Source organism: Canis lupus, chromosome 23, assembly GCF_003254725.2.
Source record: "Canis lupus dingo isolate Sandy chromosome 23, ASM325472v2, whole genome shotgun sequence".
Lineage (NCBI taxonomy): Eukaryota > Metazoa > Chordata > Mammalia > Carnivora > Canidae > Canis > Canis lupus.
Window position 1 is genome coordinate 7,062,282 of NC_064265.1, and position 20,738 is coordinate 7,083,019.

The 20,738-nt window shown below is 36.4% G+C and overlaps 1 protein-coding gene across 35 annotated transcripts in view; it reads right to left on the bottom strand.

The window, feature by feature from the left end:
• The window catches only part of LRRFIP2 (LRR binding FLII interacting protein 2), a 110,271-nt gene that overhangs the window by 41,995 nt on the left and 47,538 nt on the right, over positions 1-20,738 (bottom strand). For 10 of the 35 annotated variants that reach the window (XM_025461336.3, XM_025461335.3, XM_025461347.3 and 7 more), the window contains exons 5-16: positions 15,461-15,517; positions 15,317-15,361; positions 12,393-12,461; positions 10,628-10,669; positions 9,130-9,195; positions 7,519-7,593; positions 6,039-6,089; positions 5,913-5,957; positions 5,051-5,098; positions 4,553-4,609; positions 3,322-3,390; positions 1,025-1,114 (exon numbers count right to left, since the gene is read on the bottom strand). The exons of 6 other annotated variants lie outside the window; for them this stretch is intronic. In XM_025461336.3, coding sequence (XP_025317121.1) covers positions 1,025-1,114; positions 3,322-3,390; positions 4,553-4,609; positions 5,051-5,098; positions 5,913-5,957; positions 6,039-6,089; positions 7,519-7,593; positions 9,130-9,195; positions 10,628-10,669; positions 12,393-12,461; positions 15,317-15,361; positions 15,461-15,517 — 714 coding nt within the window. The remainder of the gene's footprint in view (positions 1-1,024; positions 1,115-3,321; positions 3,391-4,552; positions 4,610-5,050; positions 5,099-5,912; positions 5,958-6,038; positions 6,090-7,518; positions 7,594-9,129; positions 9,196-10,627; positions 10,670-12,392; positions 12,462-15,316; positions 15,362-15,460; positions 15,518-20,738) is intronic. 19 more of the 35 variants (XM_025461349.3, XM_049099725.1, XM_025461340.3 and 16 more) reach the window with 17 other exon arrangements.

The window sequence follows — 20,738 nt, forward strand, 5'->3', positions numbered from 1 at the left end:
GCCTGCTTCTCCCTCTGCCTGTGTCTCTGCCTCTCTCTCTCTCTCTCCCTCTCATGAATAGATAAATAAAATCTTAAAAATAAAAAAAAAAAGAGGTGTCAAAGAGAAAACCAGGGGATTAGATCAGGCAGGGAAGTATCTGCTGGTTAGAGCTCTTTCATTAAGACAAATGCCTCGAGATGTCTCTACTGGACAATATTTCCTAAATTTAGTTCCCAATGATTGTAAAAGCAATGGACAAGCATTTCTTCAAAATAATGCCATAGTCTAAATGTTTAAAATTTATTCAGATTCTTCCCAGTTACCGAAAATCAGTGATACTTTACTAAATAATATCTTTTATTGTTCAACTTTCAAAGTCTGTCCAGGACTTTACAGATCCACCAAAATAAAAAGGAAAGAAAAAATTTAAGACTGATCAGGAATATCTAAATATGAGCTAGGCATCAGATGGTTTTAAGGAATTATTTTTAATTTTATTAGATATGATAATAGTGGGGTGAATATGAAAAAGAAATTCTCAATTAGAGATGCATACTGAACTAGTAGGAAATGACAATTTGATTTAAAATAATTCAGAAGAAAATAAATAAATAAATAAATAATTCAGAAGACTGGGTGACAGGCATTGAAGAGGGCACTTGACTGGATGAGCACTGGGTGTTATGCTATATGTTGGCAAATTGAACTCCAATAAAAAAAATATCAAAAAAATAAAAAATAAAATAATTCAGAAAAACAAAAGAGGGAGAGGGGAAGACATAAAGCAAAATTGGCAAAATACTGGCAACTGTTGAAGCTGCTAATGGGTTCTACAGGGGAAAATTTTCACAGAAAAGTTTTTTAAAAATCAGAGCAGATCAATATATACATTCCAAAATAAAACAAGTAACTGTATTTTATGTTACAGCAGTACAAGAAAAATTAAGGCAGTAAATTATGTTCCTACTTTTCAAATAGCTAATGTATTAGCCGTTAGTCACAAGCCTGAGGCACCACAACCACCCCCATGCAATTCACTCACGCTGGTCAAATCGGGGATACTGATGTCATCCACCTCAGAGACTACGCTCCCCCTACGATTGGAGCGACTAAAATAATCGGCGGTAGAAACCTTTCAACCAGAAAAAATGAAATGCTTTAAAGGTTAAGAAAAGACAGATGAAAGGAGTAAGAACATTGGCACATGAGAGAAAAAAAAATTTTTTTGGTGCCTGATAAAGTGTCATGCAATGAAGAAACAGCTGCAATTAACCTACTCAAAAAAGTAGAAATGTAAAGGGGTTCCGAAAGGAAATCATAGCTCTGCAAAACAAATTTTTACGCACTTTAACTTGAGTTGTATATCATTTACTGCTGAGGGCCAGCAAAGGGCTCCTGTGTTTAGCACATGTATCATCTTCACTAGGATAGTATTTACCTAAAGCCTCTACCATATTTCAAAAATTTATAGTTCATTATAGTTATCAGCTCTGTTAAGCACATATGTGCTCAATGCATTATTCTTTGCAGGGTTTTTACTACACCTTTTACCCAATTTCTACACTTCCCTCTTTCTCATATTCCTCAAGACCAGGAACTGTGGAACAAAATAAGGGAAGAACTACACTGGCTCCTTTCTGGTTCCCCAAACTCCATCTTTTCCCACCTGAGACTTTGTCACTGGCCAAGAGAGCTCTTCTCTCATTCTTCAGGCAGGTGGCTCCTCCCATTTCAAGTCGCAGCTCAAAAGTCACTTCCATTGGGGAAGCCTTCTCTGACCATCCCATCCAAAGGGATGGATACACACACACATGCATCTCTCAATATTCCTGTCCCATCACTTATTTTTCCCTTCACAAGCCGTGGGGTTACTTTTCGTCCTTTCTTGTTTATTTTCTATTTCTTTCACTAGGATATAAGCTCCATGAAGTCAAATCTGGTCTGTCTAGCTGACCACATTATTCTCAGTACTTAATACACTGCCTCCCATATAATAAGTACTCCATAAACTTTTGTTGAATAATAAATGAGTACTTTTTACCTCACTCATCAGCCTTACCTCAGCTCTGATTACCTTGCTTAAGAACTTTTCCCTTAAAAAAAAGAACTCTTCCCTTCCAGGAAGGGAATTTTGAAATCCATCCACAGAGACAAAGAAGGCTTACAAGTGTGAAGTTTTGCTAAGGGCTAATGCAGTGGAGCAACAGTTTTTTTATTCACAGTTATAGTATACAACTTAGATTTACATATACCTAATATTTTACTGGTTCCTACTGTCTCAGAATTTTGGTATTCTCCATATAGTAAGTAATTCATTTAATGCACATATTAAGCAGACCTACAAAGATAGTTATTAACATCCCCATTATAAATAAATTGCCATTAATACAACTAACAGGTTGTAGCTCAAACCCAGGCATTATTACTTTAAAGTTCCTGCCTGCTCCTTCTACTCCATCACGTTCCAAGCCACTTTCAGGGGTCCTGGCTTGTTTTTTGTCCTTCAGCTGTATGAACATTAACTGGCTTGCCAATGGACCACAATTGCCTTAATTAGATCATTGCATTTTTGGCAACAAATCTCACAAATATTCGGTGTTCTCCTTTTCTATGAAAGCTTCAGATTTATAATCTTTCACAAAACATGGCTCTCTTTTCTAGCTCTAAGCTGACATATCACCCTTACCAATGTAATTTTCAAATCAATTCTTAAATATAGCAAAAATGTCATCAGCTCCCTGAAAAACTTCCAGCATCACCAAAAGAATAATCTGAAATCACATAATTTGTATTTTAACCTAGCTATTTGTTGCCTCTACAATTATTATGCTAGTTGAATTTTTAACCGAAAATTTTAAATTTTGCCATCAACGACTCTTAACAAAGTTCACAGGTCTTAAAAGATGTATAAACAAACTATAAACAATACACCTTAAATACACAGCAAAGAAAGCAACTGATGGCAACATGATATGTAATCCATAGTTACAAATTTTACACAAAGCATTGATTTTGCTGGAGAAGCTTTTTTGTTTCTGGTGAATGTTGTGCATAAATGCACATGCATAAAACAACGAAAAATAAAAAGTAAAAATCAAATACACAAAGACTAGCAACTAAGAGGTGTAAAGAGGCAAATTAATGATGACAGCTTCCACAGCCCACAGAGAATACATATTCACAGGAAGACATTTTTAAAGGCAAATTACTCATATAAGCTAAATTTGAGCAAAATGTTCATTTTCATCAAATGCAAATTTCACTTTCCAGTAGATTTCATAGGATCACACATTGGTGCAATTTTAAAATTTATTGTGTTTGCATGCAAGCCACGCTCACCACACTGTCCCTTCGCCCATGACTGGCATGACCAGAAGACGCAATGCTTGCAGTGTCATCATCAGCAAACTACAGGTATTAAAAGCAGATAATGAAAAAGATGTGATTTCACTACAGGTCTTACAGGACTGTAAGCACATTAGGTAAAATTTGGGGAAGCATGCAAATACTCTACATGAGCATATAATTGGCATCATTTATTGTGTACCATCAAACAGAAAAGTGGCTTTAAAGTATAAGAAACAATCACTGAACACTAAAAGATATTTCAAAAAAAGCACACAGAATAAAATACTACTCTATCTTTTATTTAAGTTACAGGAAAAAGGACAGGATTGGAGGGCTAGGGCATAAACAGACCAACCAAAACCAGCTAGGGATTTCATGCTTTTTAAACCACTAGGCCTTTTGGGATCCCAACAAGGGGTCAAAAACTATACTTAATGCTTTAGTTTGGGAGAGAAAATATAAGAACATCTTCAAGTGAAATAAGTCAAAGACAGAATTTCCTACCAGCCAGGACACTGAAATGATGATTCTTATTTTCCTTTATTCATTTCTATGCAATGGGTGGGAGATAGTTCTAAATCACCCTACAGTTTTCTTCCTATTTCACGAGCAGTAGAACGTTTATCTTCCATGTGTATAGGTTACCTCCATTCTGACATCACTGAGGAGTCATTCTGGCATCACTAAGATAATAATTCTGAATACAACTTGCAAATGAAATAACATGTAGCCAGCACACAAGGACAAGGTTCTACACTTGACTGAAAATATATTACCACAATTTTGTTTGCAAGGGGTCATCATATTGGTACATTAAAAATGCCACCAGGCCCAAGAATTGCCAAGTGGAATTTTATTATGGAGAAAGGTGAAATGTAAACTTACTACTTGTTTCAAAAAGCCTTTATCTCCTTTTAAGGAGATAAATGTTTACATTCCTGTGTAGATTTTTGTTAGGTATAGGAGTGGAATTCTTGAGAGTTTTAAAACTTCTAATGGCACTGGTTCCAGACTCATTTCAAAAATGATGTGCTAAGTCACAGTCACACGCAAACCACGGATTAGGACAAATTAGTATACCTGAGTTTGTGTACTGAAGAAGAATGATAATCCATGCACAAAGAGTGAAAAACACACATCCTCAATATTCTGGACTGTGAGTACAGATTAAGGAAACAACCCAAAGTATCTAGAAAGCATGCAAAGAGACGAGACGGCTCACCACAGGACTGCTTCGGGCTGAACTTATTCTTGATGAGTAATAACTGTATTCAGACGGCTATAAAGTTTCCAAGAAGAAAGGTTTTACAATACTGGTCAGCTTCTTTCTCTGCTGGGGGCTACATTAATGACCCTAGACCTAAGCGGTCACAGGCTCCCAGGTCTGGATCCTGACCTCCCTCCCAACCTTCCAGACACAGTAGCCCTTAGCTGGAGGGTGAGGAGGGGAAGGGGTGCCCTGAAGAGTACTGCTTCCATCCTCTTCCTCAGAGACTAATAACGAGGAAGAGAGGCTTCTCCACCTATACATCCCCTTCATACTGTAAGCCCAATTTCCAGCAAGCAGTTCCTCACAGCTTGAGGGAGAGTAACAACTGGCTAGCTCATGGGTCACAGCTTAGAGAGCAACTGCAGGTCAGATTAAATGACTTTTTCTTTGTAAGTCAACTGTGCCCACCTCCACAACACCCTCCTCACTGCCTCCCTCCAGCTGACTTACAGTTCGAGACCCATACGGGTTATATAATCCACCGTCACACAATGACACCTAAAGGACAGAGGAAACACCACTCTGTTTATTCAGGTAGCAAAGCTGTTTTTAAAATGTCACAATTTCTTCGCAATACTCAGTTCCAAAAAGTGTTGTAGAAGGGCGTGTCAGGTGAGAACACTCGCTGATGTGTAAAGTCCTACATCAGTCCCAAAACTTCAAACTCACACTTCATTTAAAAAGCATCATTACAGTATTTCCTTTCATCATCATGTCATGAAACTAGGAGAAGGAACATTTATGAATTTATTCTCTCAAAGGAGGGAACAAGACAGAAAAGGAAGACAAGGGACGCAAAGCATTTTGCCCACTGGCACAATAAAATGAAACTACAAAGCCTCAAGTTGCCAGTCTACTAGAACAGGCCACAGCACAACAAAGCAACAGCCTGAAAGCAACCAGCTCACAACTTGCACGTTAAACAGAGCTTAGCTTTTGCTTTCTAGTCAGCTTGCTTTATTAGAGCCTAGTATTAACGTGGCCAAGGCCACAGTTATCCCAAAGAAACTGTGTATGGGCAATCATCTCACAAAAATATACAAATTTAGTGGGCCCATGGAAGTTTGTCTTCTCTACAGGAAACCAATTCTAAGCAAGGGCCTACCAATAGCCAGTAATATCTGGAAAATAAGGGCTTTTTTCTTACTACCCTAAAGTTTTGCATTTTAAGCACTGGCAGCACATTCTGCAGTACACATAGCATTAAAGCCATGTGTCCTTGACTATTTTGGAGGAAAGCTGTCAAGCCAGAGTCAGCACCATGAGAGCAGCTTCACCAGGAGTACACACATTGGAAGAGAAAAATACAAACCAGACTGGTACTTTTCAGCAGACAAGAGTTTGCAGTAAAGGAGGCCTATGAAAAAAGTACATGATTTAACCCAAAGAAAAGCAACTGGTAGCTCTGAAGGCAACACACTTCTCAGAAAGTACTAACCCTGGTACTCTTTGATGTCGCCAGAGGGTCACTACACAGGGAAGAAGACTGCTAAGAAACAAAAACAGAATAAGATAATTAAGCAAAACCAAAGGAGAACTGGTTTCTCCATCATGAGAACAGAAGCTGTGTTTATTCTACACTCCAAAATTCATTAGCAATTCCTGAGTGCTTAAAGTAGTTAGGTAACGCATAAAGTGAGAAAAACTTAGCTTAGAATAGTTTTCTATAAATGTGTGTAAGTCCTATTGGGCTTTCAATAATAATGTTAGAAGGTAGGGTGGTAACCTAAGAAAACACTCAAGAAAAGAGGGCCATGGCACAGGCAGTGTGGAGGACAATGGCCACACCTAGGTCACCAGCAACTGCTGGGAAATTTTCTGAGATCTCACAGGAGACTCCTGATGGACCTGATTGCTGAGGAACCAGGTAAATGAGCTCTGAGTTATCATTACAACTACTCTCTTCTAAATAGATTAGAAAGCCTGTATTTTCAAAACAAGCCATGGACAAAGTGTCTTAGTTGAGGCACATAAAATGTACTGGTCACAATGAATCCAAGGCACTAACAAGGCAGAGCACATTTAAAAATGAAACTAAACCTGGCGCACCTGGGTGGCTCAGTGGTTGTGTGTCTGCCTTTGGCTCAGGGTGTGATCCCAGGGTCCTGGGATAGAGTGGTGCATCAGGTTCCCCATAGGGAGCCTGCTTCTCCCTCTGCCTATGTCTCTGCCTCTCTCTGTGTCTCTCATGAATAATAAAAACTTTAATAAAAAAAAAAAAGGAACTAAGTCTTTCTTTTTCTGATGTCATCTGACAATATAATTTTCAATTCTTTTTGCTAAGCCCATCAAATAGAGCAAATAATATCTAAGTTGTGTGTGCAGGCTATGACAACTGAATTATTTTATATGTACTATGTGCCATATATTTGTGTTTCCAATATACAATGTGCCACATATCTTGAAAAAATAAGGATTCTCACATTAAATAATTATATTCTTCTCATCCCATTTACAGTTTAAATTTTTACATGTAAGCTTTTATTACAAGGCCATCCAATATGATGCATACTGATGCCTACAGCTTATTCTGAACTATAACCCCCCCACAAAAAAAGATGGATCATTGGATTGATAGATGGGCAGACAGACAATAATATGATAAAGGAAATATAGTAAAATATTAATTGTAGAATCTAAGAAGTAGGCATGTGGGTGGTTACTATATAATTCTTTAAACATTTCTGTGTTAAACATTTTTTATTTTAAAAAACTGGAAAAAAGTAGACTCATTTACAGTTATGGTGGTTCAATAGTTCACATGTAAAGATACAGAAATTCTATGAATTCAGTTACCACAAACTAGTGTACATACAGCCACTCACAGATTAGTTCTAACTAGTCAAAATGCAAAACCGGGAGTTAGAAAGTTGTTAAAGTTGGATAAGACACACAAAGCCAAAAAGCTTGAGACAAACCCGACTGTAGTAGGCAGAGGTAGGTTTGCTATGTCTAAGACTGCTATAGTTTCTCTGGTCAAAGTAGAGGCCACTCTGCAAAAAGTAAAATTAAACACATTTTTCTTAGGTTAAACATTGTTGACAACACACAAAGGCAAACTCTGATATTACCAATCCCTTCTCCTCCAAAACAATGACTTTAAAGCACTGAATCGCATTAAGTAAAACTCAAAATAATAGTTATCTCAAATCTCAAAAGAAAGACTAATATTAAAGGTTAACTGTTTTCAAACCAAGTTATGACATTTTTTTACTTTAAAAACATGAGCACAAACCCTCAGTCAAAATGGAATGGAAATAATAAGTGATTTATTCTCATGTCATACTTAGTAACATCCTTGAAAAATCCAGGACAACTGAGTAATTACCACTTTTATAATCCATTTGGCAATGCCACAGAAAATCGTAAAGTCTTTTTCTTCAAACTTTTCTTAGTCCCATTATTTGTCAAAATACTCTGATGGATTTAAGTTACCAAAGACATAGTGCAATTGTGTACTAAATAGGTTTGGCCTAAAACATCTATGGAAGTTCATACACAGCACAAAACAAGTGATTATACAGATTGTGGTTACCTGACAAAAAGAAAGTCATGTGTAACATTCCCTTTCTAACTTGTCCAGCCATCTTTTTCCCTCAAAGTTAAGGAAATGTACGTAATCCCTTGACTGCAAGACTCTGCCTGCACTGCTGGCACTGCCAATTGGGGGCACCCCTACTCCCACTGACCCCCCGCCACTCCTGGCCTTGCCTCCCCACACCACACCCTCAAAAAGGTACCAGGGCTCATCTTGCCCCAGAGCTCACAATGCTTCACCCTCCAGTCTCTCACTAATGTCCTCTCCATTATATTCCCTCTTACTTGCCAACCCCTACCAAGCCTGTCCCACACCCCACCAAAGGTCAGAGCCCTTCCACAGCAACCAGTTAACAGGGAACTCGGGACAGATTCTCCTGCCAGTACTGCGGCAGCCTAATTCGAACAGCTGTTCCTAATGCCCCAAATGGGCATTCTAGATACATTTTCCCCCCGACAGAAATGTTTAGCAAGGTGGCTGGAGTGGAGCACTATTAGTTCTGCAGTCTAATGGCATTCTAGGTTAAAGAGTTTTCTGCAAGACAACATGGGAACTCTGCTAAAACATACCTCATTGTTACTACCAGAAAATTCATTCCACATTCCCAAAATTTAACCTATGAACTCTCAGAATGAAACCTATTTGTGAGTTTGGTACTGCCTATAATATCATAATTAAATCAACTCAAATTTCTAAAATAAGGATAAAAAAATCTCACTAAAACTATTCTTGAAGTATATTTCAGAGGACAGTTCATAAATGAAAATAGACAATTAAGAATTCCTTGTATTAACTTGATATTAAATCCTGTAAGTGAAAACAAAATTACTTTTAATTAACATTCTGATAAATCATGTTTTAGCATGTTATCAAATTTCAATAATGCCTAAGGCATACACCAAAGCAGTCATAATTCTTAAGTTCCCTAAAAGTAATTAGTGAATTTTACAGCAGCATAAGACAGTGGGACATGAGACAGAACACAACTAACCAGTGGGTCTTTATGAGAACCAGAAGATCTCTTCTTCATTCCATAAGAGTGACTATAAGAATGATCCTGGAAGTAAACATTTGAAGTTAACCTTCATGATCACATAGTGAAGTTTAAAAATTAACTTAATAAAATGTCTTAAAATTATACACAGAAAGATGTATATGTGATACAGAGTAGTCTCCATTAAATCTATTTCTCTGTTGTCAGTAAAAGATATATGGCACTTAACTGACTAGCTAAGGTATATAGCACCTTAACACATCTGCATTCCCCCTCATTTTCTCCTGTGACATCCATCTCCATGTAGAGCCAGCTAAAAAGACGTAATTAGGACACAGAGCCAGGCAGGGCATTTGTGAGTTTACCCCACACTTTGAGTCCTTCTATCTTCTTTATAAAGGTGTGAGTGACAAGAGGGTCCACCTCCTTCTAGGTCTTCCTTAGCTAAAGGCCAAAAAGCAATCCTTTGGGATCAACAAAAACAAAATGGAGAGAGAAACAACATGACATTGCTTTGTCCAAGAAAATACTCTGGACCCAAGTTAGTGGTCCCCCAGCACATGCTGCTCAGGAAGAAAACAGCCAAGATGGTATGGATTGCCCCTTGTAGCAACAGCATTATCAGACAATGACTTTACACGAAGATCCTCTGAAGACAGCACTGTCTCAATACGTTAACTTCTCCCAGGAGCACCAAGCCAAGTGTATATGAGGGAATAAAGGACAGAAATACTACTATGCAGGTCATTAAGTAGACAAGAAACCCAATCTAGGTATGTACTGCTCACCTAAAATGAGGAAGTGCAGGTAGAAGTGTCTTACCTATCAATAGTCTGCTCTAGGCAAATTATCTGACATAGGCACAGCTAGATGCAGAATTCATCCTCTCATTTTTCTTTTTTGAATATATGTATCATATGACTATATAGCCTAGAAACTCAGGCAATCTGACATAGTATTAACCCAACGAATACATGCTATAACTAAACTTCTGTGGCTAAACTGACATACATAAAAAAAAAAAAAAAACAAATCAAGCAAAAATCAGCAGACATAACTGATGTTTCAAGTATGACCTGTCACTGCTGGCTACTTCCTGTTTAGCAGCTTCACACCTGCTGGCTTGTGATACATAACAAGAAACACAGCAGGGTCTGTAGGTCAGTGGATATCAAACACTGGCAAAGACATGTCTTCAGGCAATGCATATGTCAGCTGGGTAGCTCATCACTAGAAAAGATATTTCTATACCAATTTTAGTCCTGAATAAGGAAGTAAATCATTTTTATCTGATCCTGAAATTCTAAAAGAAAAAATTATTTAAATGTTCAATTATACCACAATTGCAGAACAATGATTTTTGCATTGGTGGCCACATGCTTTCCCCAAAACAAAATAACAAACCTGTGAAAGTTAGTCATAATCTCATAATGATTAGCATGATCAGGCACTTATAAAGTAAAACTACATTAAACACAAGTCATGCACTACATACTAATGATGAAAGTCTTGACGATCGATCCTTGAGAGGGTCATACTGGATTTCAGAAAAAGTTGAAAGTTGGTTGTATTTCCAAAATCAGAAATATAAAGAGGAAAAAAAGCATTTGCAAAGTTATTAAAAATCCAAACTAACTGGAATTTAAGTTAAAAATTTTTAATCCAGCACTACTTTAAAAGTGCAAAATTAATATTCTTACCCACACCCACACTTTCCTAGAATAAATTATTGCACATAAATAATATAATCGGGCTTACAAAAAAAGCGATTGCAGCATCAAAATCTGGAAGTTCCCTTGGATCTGCCTGTGGATACAGAGCTGAAAAACTTCCTTTCTCAAGAACTTTCCCTATTCAAAACACTGTACAAGGGGGCACCTGGATGGCTCAGCAGTTGAGTGACTACCTTTGGCTCAGGTTGTGATCCTGGGGCCCTGGGATCCAGTCCCACATCAGACTCCTCGTGGGGAGTCTGCTTCTCCCTCCACCTATGTCTCTGCCCCTCTCTCTGCGTCTCTCATGAATAAATAAATAAAATCTTTAAAAAAAAAGTACAACACTGGAAACAGTCCACGCAAAGTATGGAATATGCAGAGTATACATACAAGCGTGACATTAAGTATCAGTCAAAGAAAAATACATAAAATTTATGGTAAGACCAGAAAAAACATTTCAGGTAGTGTCCTTAAGGAAATAATAGGCATAACACCACATTTCAGAGCCAAGAAATTGAATTAAATAGTAACAACTTAGATTTATGATTTCCTAATTTTGTTCTTTAAGCATTCTAGCTTATACATTGTAAGCAATCTTATCCAGAAATGGCAAGCAATAAAAAGTGTTATTACATGTGTAAATAAATCTTGTTTATCTAAAATTTTCTAAAATGCCTAAAGGTGTGCATTTGGTAAATTATGTGCAAAGGTAAAATGTCATTTATGGTGAGTGACATTTCCCTGAAAGGAAAGTTCCTTCTTTATAAAAATTTCACTTAGGCCTTTTCTCCATTAACAAAATATCTTTTTTGTTAGGGGATCCCTGGGTGGCGCAGCAGTTTGGCGCCTGCCTTTGGCCCAGGGCGCGATCCTGGAGACCTGGGATTGAATCCCACATCGGGCTCCTGGTGCATGGAGCCTGCTTCTCCCTCTGCCTATGTCTCTGCCAATCTCTCTCTCTCTCTCTCTCTGTGACTATCATAAATAAATAAAAATTAAAAAAATATATATATACATCTTCTTTGTTAAAAAAAAAATCACTAAAACATGTATTACTCAAGCCACACATTCTTGCATATAAACTATTCCACCCTCCCAACCAGATAAGTTCACCGAAGAAAACAGTCATGTCTTATGTTCTCTGATCCTCTTTGTAGCACCAATGGCATTTTACAAAGGCACAGAATTTAACAAGTGAATTGAAATTGCCCTATTTCAATTTTCCCTTTCTAAAATATAATGCAAAGTTCAGCTGATTTTTTAAAAATTGCTGAATCTACCTGGTAAGAAATCCATACCTTGGACACTCCAACTGCTACTAGAACAACTGGGTAAATGAAAAGAATCCCCCTAATACATGACAACTGGAATTTATGCTACTTAAAAACAAATAGTTCATCAAAGGAAATAGAGCAAACAAGTTGTGGAAACTACATTCAGCAAATGTCTATTACCATTAGAATATATCTATTACTCAAGCCCGCAGAACTCTGAGAACAACAGTGAATGCATTATTAACACTGAACATTTTTCTAAACTACACACCATGATGTCTTTCCTTTTAGGTGTACTGGCTCTGCTCCAGTGTGTCCCAATTATGTCCTTCGATGGGTTCTTCCATGGAATTAAACAGCGTAGTAGTAAATGGCAAAACAAAAATTGTAAGCATATTAAAATTAAATTCATTAAAATTTAATTTAAGGATGTTGATAATTAAAGAGGGACTAATACATACAAGAGTAAAAATCTGTACCAATAAGAAACTGCAATGTATCCCAACCACTCTGGTTCAAGATCATCTCAATTTTCTAACTTTGGATCTCTACCTTACAGTCTTCTTGTATTTCAATATAAAAAGCAATGACCAAGCATTTGTAAGATGCTTTTTAAAGGCAGATTGTTTTTTAAATAACCAAACTGCTTAAATTCTAAGTTCAGGGCTTTGATTTCATCCTCTTTTCCCCAAACCTACCATTCACAGTTCTAAACTATCTTTGCTCTTTTTATTTTTTTACAGAATGTCTATAGCATGGACACCATTTTCAACCCAACTACCATCTGGCAAGAAAGTATTAACTGAAATTAAGTGGACAAAATGAAAGATCAAAGTCCTAAGAACATGGCAGAAAACCTTAACTACATCTGCCTCACATCCAGGTACTGCTAGTGTTCAGATGTCAAAATGTCAGACCTTCTTAGTATACAGCTCGTGAGTTCTAAAGAAATATCCAAACTCCTAATTTATATATCAAATCCCAATAAAGTTTAGGTCAGTGTTTTAGGCCATCACATTTGTTTTTAGAAGAGAACAAAAGCTGTCTACATATTCAGCTTAATGTATGTGGTAAAGTTATATTTTAAAACACTAAATAATCTGGGGGCACCTAACTGGCTCAGTCAGTAGAGCATGCAACTCTTGTGAGCTGAAGCCCCACACTGGGTATAGAGATTATTTAAAAATAAAATCTTGGGATCCCTGGGTGGCGCAGCGGTTTGGCGCCTGCCTTTGGCCCAGGGCGCGATCCTGGAGACCCGGGATCGAATCCCACATCGGGCTCCCAGTGCATGGAGCCTGCTTCTCCCTCTGCCTGTGTCTCTGCGCCTCTCTCTCTCTCTCCGTGACTATCATAAATAAATAAAAATTAAAAAAAAAATTAAAAAAAAATAAAATCTTAAAAAAAATGTAAATAATCTGATGAAAACTTATAACTCCCAATATTACCTCATTAAAAGAAAAAAAATTATCTCAATTGTATTTCTTTTAAGCAATGTTATTAGTGAGCTTTCAGACTTATCTTCAGGAAATTTAACTATTTAAAATGTGTTACATACACAATAACATACTACAATCCCCCTAGGGTATAAAAATTTTATTAATCTTCATGCTCAGATTTAAAATACTGGGAGCTTTACTCTTTATCATAGTAGAAATTTTCATAGCTACACAGGGAAATAAAATACTATGCCAGTTTTAGTTTTATCTTAAATTTATTTAATTATATAATTTCCATAAAAAGAAAATCATCATCATTACTTTACAGACACTCACGGTAACCAATTCATTCATGGTAAACCAAATGCAGGTTTAATTTCTCTTGTGCTTATTTGTAGATTTGTTTTAAAGGTTCCTAAATTAAGTCAAACTTGGATGGTTTTATTGAGCAGTTAAACTAATACAACTAATATATAATCAAGTTTCCCCGAAGCTACTTAGAAATTTATAAATAACCAGTTTGATGATAACTGTGTGAAATTTCACACTATGAACATTTTAATGGAAAGCAAAGGAAAAAAAACCATACATTATATTTTTTAATGGGGAACCCTCAACACTCAACTTTTAAGTTTTTGTTGACTAACTCCCTGTATGAGTGTTCTTAAAGTGTTTAAAGAGGAAAAATAAAAATCTCCAGGGAGAAACAGGATGAATTTATCATCTTAAAAAATGTTTCTCCTATAAAATCATTCTTAAATTGCTGATTAGATTGCTGTGAAGGCTTGCTGATATTCTTATAGATCTAAACTTTTGCAATTAACTAAAATATTTATGATTCAAAACCAAGTATATTCATTTACTGCAAAAAGACAGATTACATTCACCAGTAAGAAATATGACCAGTGTAAAGGACTAAGTTAATAATACAAACACATCAGTAACTAGGTATACCAGAACACAATTGGTTTATCAACAGAGTACTTTTATATTTTACACAAGACAGGAAGAAAACTAGACTCCGGGAAAGTTAATCAATATAGACTTCAACATGAAAGATCATTTTACTGATAAAAAAATCTAGATATATATATATCAATATTATCAATGCATAAATAAAAGTGTTACTTTCAAGTTTAAAGCACAATTCTTTACAAAGAGATCAGTGTCTTGGCACAATATACAAGTCTTTAATGGATGAACTCTCATTTACTTTATAGCAATGTATGCTAAAAAGCTGAGGCATACTACAAAATGTTCATCAAAATGTTGAAATATGGTAAGTACTATAAACATGATAGCAGGGAATTTTTCAAATCAGTAGCTTAATTTTTCAATGTAATAAAACCATAGTCAACCAAGCCCCAAAGCTATTACCCATTTAATAGTTATTTTAAAATATGTAAAGTAGGAAAATATGAAAGTTGAACCACAGAGAGGTCATTCTATAAAAATCAATCCTATTATTTTGTGAAAATTTTAGAAAATCAAAGGTCCTTTTATAGAAAAATAGTAAATACATGTTAATAGATTAAAACATCCATGATTTTAGAGTTGATTTATATTAATTATAACAATAATTTAAGAGAAAGATTACTTCCCAATGAAAGGACTTTGCCAATATTTTCTTTTTTACTTTTTTTTTTTTTAAAGGCAAAAGAATATGAACACTGTCAGATTGTTCAGGCAATAATGCTGCAGAAAGTTCATACATAAAAGCTTTGCTATCATGGTGCAAACAACTTAAAATACCAACCCTGTGACTGCCAAGACTTCGAATGGACAATGCATCCTCAACTCCCTGATAAGAACAAAAACAAACATAGCACAAGTTTGTGGGTGACTGCATTAAGTTAATGAGGGGCAAGTATTAGGGGTAAGTTTATTGGTTATTACAAACCAGATAAGGTCGACGATGACTAGATCGGTGGGAATACCTGGCCCTTTCTGAATCTTCCTGGGAAAGGAGAAAGTACATGGAGAGTTAATCACTAAACAGAGGGTTGTCTATCAGAACTGCTCAAACAACAATCAGTTAGGAGCACAGCAGCATCTTCCTTATAGCAAACAGGTGTGGACAACTCAGCTTCAAAAGCTGGGCTAGGGGAAGCCACATGCTTGAGGTGGAAAGAAAATAGTAATAATAATAATCTTGTGTATGTACGTCTGGCCACTTGTAGAATGTAATCTATATATGACCAACAAAGCTCAAAACACCAAGATAAAAATAAGCAAGTATACTTAACAAAGAGAAATTGAGTCAACATTAAAAGTAGACTATGATCTTTTCATTATGAATGTTCATTTATGCAAGGCAGGAAGAAATGTTTATTACAGAGATAGTTTAAGGGCTTAAAAAAACTGGGGTAATAATTTTGTGCTCACTGCAAAAGAACTTTTTTGTTTTCTTGCACCACTCTACCTGGAAAAGAAAAAATAAAATAGCCCCATGTGTTGTTAATAGGAAAAACTACTTATAATTAGAAGAAACTACATAAATATTTTAGAGTTGGTAAAGTTATTTCAAGAGTTATACCTCATAAAGATGGTAAAAAAAAAAAAAAAAAAAACATTACCACAACCTAACAGTTGACTAAAATTAAATGCAATTCTAAACTTTTCCATAGTCAGCTATTAGCATTGGAGCATTAAGTCCTGTCTGCGAGATCAAATGACTAGTTCCTAGAGTCTAATCAACTGCAACAGTAAGAAACTTATGGTCTTTCAGAATTTCAAAGTCCAAAGTGGTAAAGTAATTTGCATTGACTAAGAATCTACACACAACTGTCCGGTTGGGTTCATAGCTAATCAATGCTATCTTTTCCAAAATGGATCAATACCTCAAGCAAGATCATTACACGGGTGGAAATAGATGTGGCTATGTCTGATCATTCATTTCAAATATAAAAACATTCATTCAACAGAAACACCACAACTTAATGCCTTATTTTTTTCATAATCTTTCAGTGTCCTTCAAAAAAACTCCTGGTTGTCGTCTGCTGTGCACACTGATGCATGTGACCAAATCCGTTCAGAAGTCTATTTATAAGCGCCAATATGATTCAATGATACAATATCCAACAGAGTGTTAACTTTAGGAGTTCATCATTGATTCACATTTTTGTTATACAATAGACACATGTAATCTGCAAGAAGTCAAGCAAATTTCTTCCTTTTCTGTGACTATCAGGTTATATACCACAAAAGTTTTGGGAGTATGTGTATAAAGCCAGCTGGGTAAGATAGTTTATTAAGTGGTAACCAGTTCTAGGCTAGTTAGCTTAACAAACCTTGCGCTATTCAGACAAGTGATTCTTTATGCCCCTTCCCAGTCCTATTTGGGGTACTAGGGCAACATACATAGTTTAATGTTCAATCTTTACCTTTTTTTTTTTATTCCACCTACCGCACAAGAGCACTTTTTTAAAACCGACCTCTAAAAACCACAGTCCATTAAAGATGCAGGAGACAGATTAATTCATATTTATTTTCAATTATGCTACTATAAAAATAATTCTTAATAAAAAATACCTTAAATGGTTTTTTTTTAGCCCCATTTGAAAAAAATAGCCAAAAAAGACCTTAGAAGATTACAGAATAAAACGTAAACCCCATACAGCCCAGTTAACGTGAACTGTGAGAATACAGTTCTCAAACCAACACTGTCCACCAGAACCTTCTGTGAAAAAGTGGAAATGTTCTCTTTGTACTAATACGATAGCCACTAGCCACATGTGGCTAGGGACTATCCGAAATGCTAGAAATACAATGAGGACCTAGATTTTTTATTTTAATCTATTTAAATCTAAATATAATTACCCACATATGGCTAGTGGTTACTGTAAAAACAAGTAAGGCAAACTCAAAGCAAATTTTCATTATACCAAAAAAAAAACACAAAGCACCTATTTCATTAAAAGGCTGCTATGTAGCCCTCTCATATAAAAAGGCAGGCACTGAGGTACTTGTGAGTTACTGCCCCTACCTTGAATGCTTCTGCACAGGACAAATATGAGGGAAAGAGAAGGAAACTCTTATATAAAAGAAAAGCAGGACGCTTGGGTGGCTCAGTGGTTGAGCATCTGCCTTCGGCTCAGGGTGTGATCCGGGAGTTCTGGGATCACACCCCACATCAGGCTCCCTGTGAGGAGCCTGCTTCTCCCTCTGCCTATGTCTCTGCCTTCTCTTTGTGTCTCTCATGAATAAATAAAATCTTTTTTAAAAATTTAAATTTAAATTTTAAAAATTAAAAAAAAAGAGAAAAGATCCTAGCACCAACCTAAGAATTTTTTTAAGAGCTAGAAAGATCCTTAGAGATCATACAGTCTGATCCCTTCGTTCTAAGTCAAGAAAATCGCACCACAAAAAGATTAAGTAGGAATCCACAAAGACATAAAGCTGGGACCAGCATTCAAGTCTTTAACTGATGAGACCACCAAACCATAAAGAGAACATCCTATACTGGCTAAATCTACACTGACTACATAACAAGAGCATGAAGAAAATGGCCAGATAGCCTGGGTTTTACTCAAAGATTTCTCCTTCTCTAGCAGAACAACCAACTTCATTTTCCAGGTATTGTAGAATAGTATTTTAAACTGCCAGTTGGCTTTTCCTGAATTAATAGCACCAGGGGCCAAGAGAAAAAATTTCGGCAACTGTGTTGGTAGGTCAACTACAAGGCTGACTATCCTTCTCTTCCACAGTCTAGGAAACAATCTATTTTCATTGTCCTGGAAGTCGATAGTAGTATATAGGATCCAAGGCAGAAAAAAAAATAGGACAATGACTTAAAAAGATGGATGTATATTTGTTTAAGGCTTTCTGGAAAATTGTTTCGATACATTTAAGTTAATGGAAACAAACTGCAGTCTGCTTTTAAACATGAAGTGATTTTATTCAAAGAAAGAGGACCACAGCCCACTGAAGACACCTAGCCCGGTTCTTTGTCAACAAGTAATATTTAAGTCAAGTCTAGAGCCATTCCCTCAGTTTCAAATTAGGAAACCTCAGAAATTGCACATTCTCTTCCAGGTCACCGACATGCTGCTCCTAGAGACACTCAGTTTAAAACAGGAACGCTTGTGGTACTATCTGGAGGCCTACAAAGACTGAGGCCCTTTCACCTTGGTCCTTTCACTTTCCAACCCACTAGCAGGCGTGGTGCCCTCTCCGACCTTTGAATTCTGGCTCTGCCAATGACTGAGCAAGTTGTTGACTTCACCAGTCCTTCATCACCTTATCTGTAAGAGATGGTGGCAACTATTTTATCGTGTAAAAGATACACGATGGATTATCTTTGGAGACACATGTAAAAAAGCACTAGCACAGTGCTGGCATACAGAGCGTGCTCATTGTTAGCTTCATTCCTGAGCCTCATGCCCTGGCTTTTCCTGTTCACATTACAGCAACCCACCCTTACACCCAGAAAGAGTGAAAATTAGGAGAAATTTTTAACACAGGGAGATTTCTCCTTCTAATAACTAACAATCCTATTATTTGTATATCCGTTGTTTCTTTTATTATAAATTTATTATTCTTTATATTTTATTGTGACTATCATATGACAACTTCTACTATGGGCTCATAGACAGAATGCAGCCAGAGAGACAATATGCTGAGAAGTGAAAGGAAAAATTAGTTTGAATAGAATAAAAAGCAAGCTCCAAAGGGGTTAAGTGATAATTATTCCCATTTGAAACTAAACCCAGGACACCTGGGTGGCTCAGCGGTTGAGCTTCTGCCTTTGGCTCAGGACATGATCCCAGAGTCCCAAGATCGAGATCGAGGCCCACCATCAGGCTCCCAGCATGGAGCCTGCTTCTCCCTCTGCCCTTGTCTCTCCCTCTCTTCTCTGTACCTATCATAAATAAATAAATAAAATCTTAAAAAAATAAAAATAAAAGAAACTAAACCCCATTCATGTTCTCTGTGAGTCCAAGCTATTGCTCAGGACTGCATTCTAAGCCTCTAAACCCAAAATGTTCTCCCTTCCATGAAAATCTAGCACTCTCATTGCCTGAACTGCACACATTTCACAGAGGTAAAAAATATATTTTTCTTCATGGCCTCTGAATACAAGAATCAAATATAAGACTTTTAATACAGGCTTTTCTTCTTATTGAACGTTTTGGTCTGCCTTCAAATAATAAAATCTCAGGCAATTTAATTTTAGAACTACAATACATCATTTTAAACTAATATTTCCGGGGCACCTGTGTGGCTCAAGGGTTGACCATCTGTCTTCAGCTCAGGTTGTGATCCCAGGGTCCTGGGATCAAGTCCCATATCGGGCTCCCTGCAGGAAGGAAGCCTGCTTCTCCCTCTGCCTATGTCTCTGCCCCTCTCTGTGTGTCTCTCTCATGAATAAACAAACATATCTTTGAAAAACAATAAACTAATATTTCAATGGAAAATTTGCAAGCAAAAGTGATTTTATTCACACAAAATGTTCTTAATGCATCAACAGTAAGATAACCCAGTTTCATGCAGAAGACACTTTAAATAAAACCAATTAGGATAGCTTTAGTAATAAGAAAGGGCAGATTCTACTCCGAAGTAACAAACACATTAGTGAGGAATCACTTCATTATAAGTAACCAAACATCATCTTTCTCTCCTTTCTAAAATATCACAATGAGAAGTATGATAAAATTTTAAATCTGTAGGTTGAAACAGCCATAAGTAATTTTTTTACAATCATGAATATTTTAATTCTGGTTGTACTTCAAAATGCTGCTACAGAAGGCATTTGCTTATAAAAATTTGTTTAACAGCAATTAGTGGCTTCTAAACCCTTAGGGATCAAAGACTCTCTTAAGAATCTGGTGTTCATAACACCTGTGGGGCCTTTCACTTAAAAATATTCAAAAGTCTGCATGAGATTTTAGGGCTTCCTGCTCCATCTCCCAAGCCTATTCACATGGGTAAAGAACCTCTGCAATAAGAGACAGCTAGGGAAATTACCAACATTGAAAAAAGTTCAAATTTAGGAATGATATACAATAACTAATATTTTACTGGTTCACAATCTGCTCTTGTAGCTAAAAATCTGGGAGTGGTGGTAGAAGACTCAAAAAGGAACTGAGAGAACTGAAAACATAAGAATAATTTTCATAGAAAATTAAAGAATGGCTTGGGTCATCTCTCACTGAGGACACTTCTGTCTAGTATTTTTT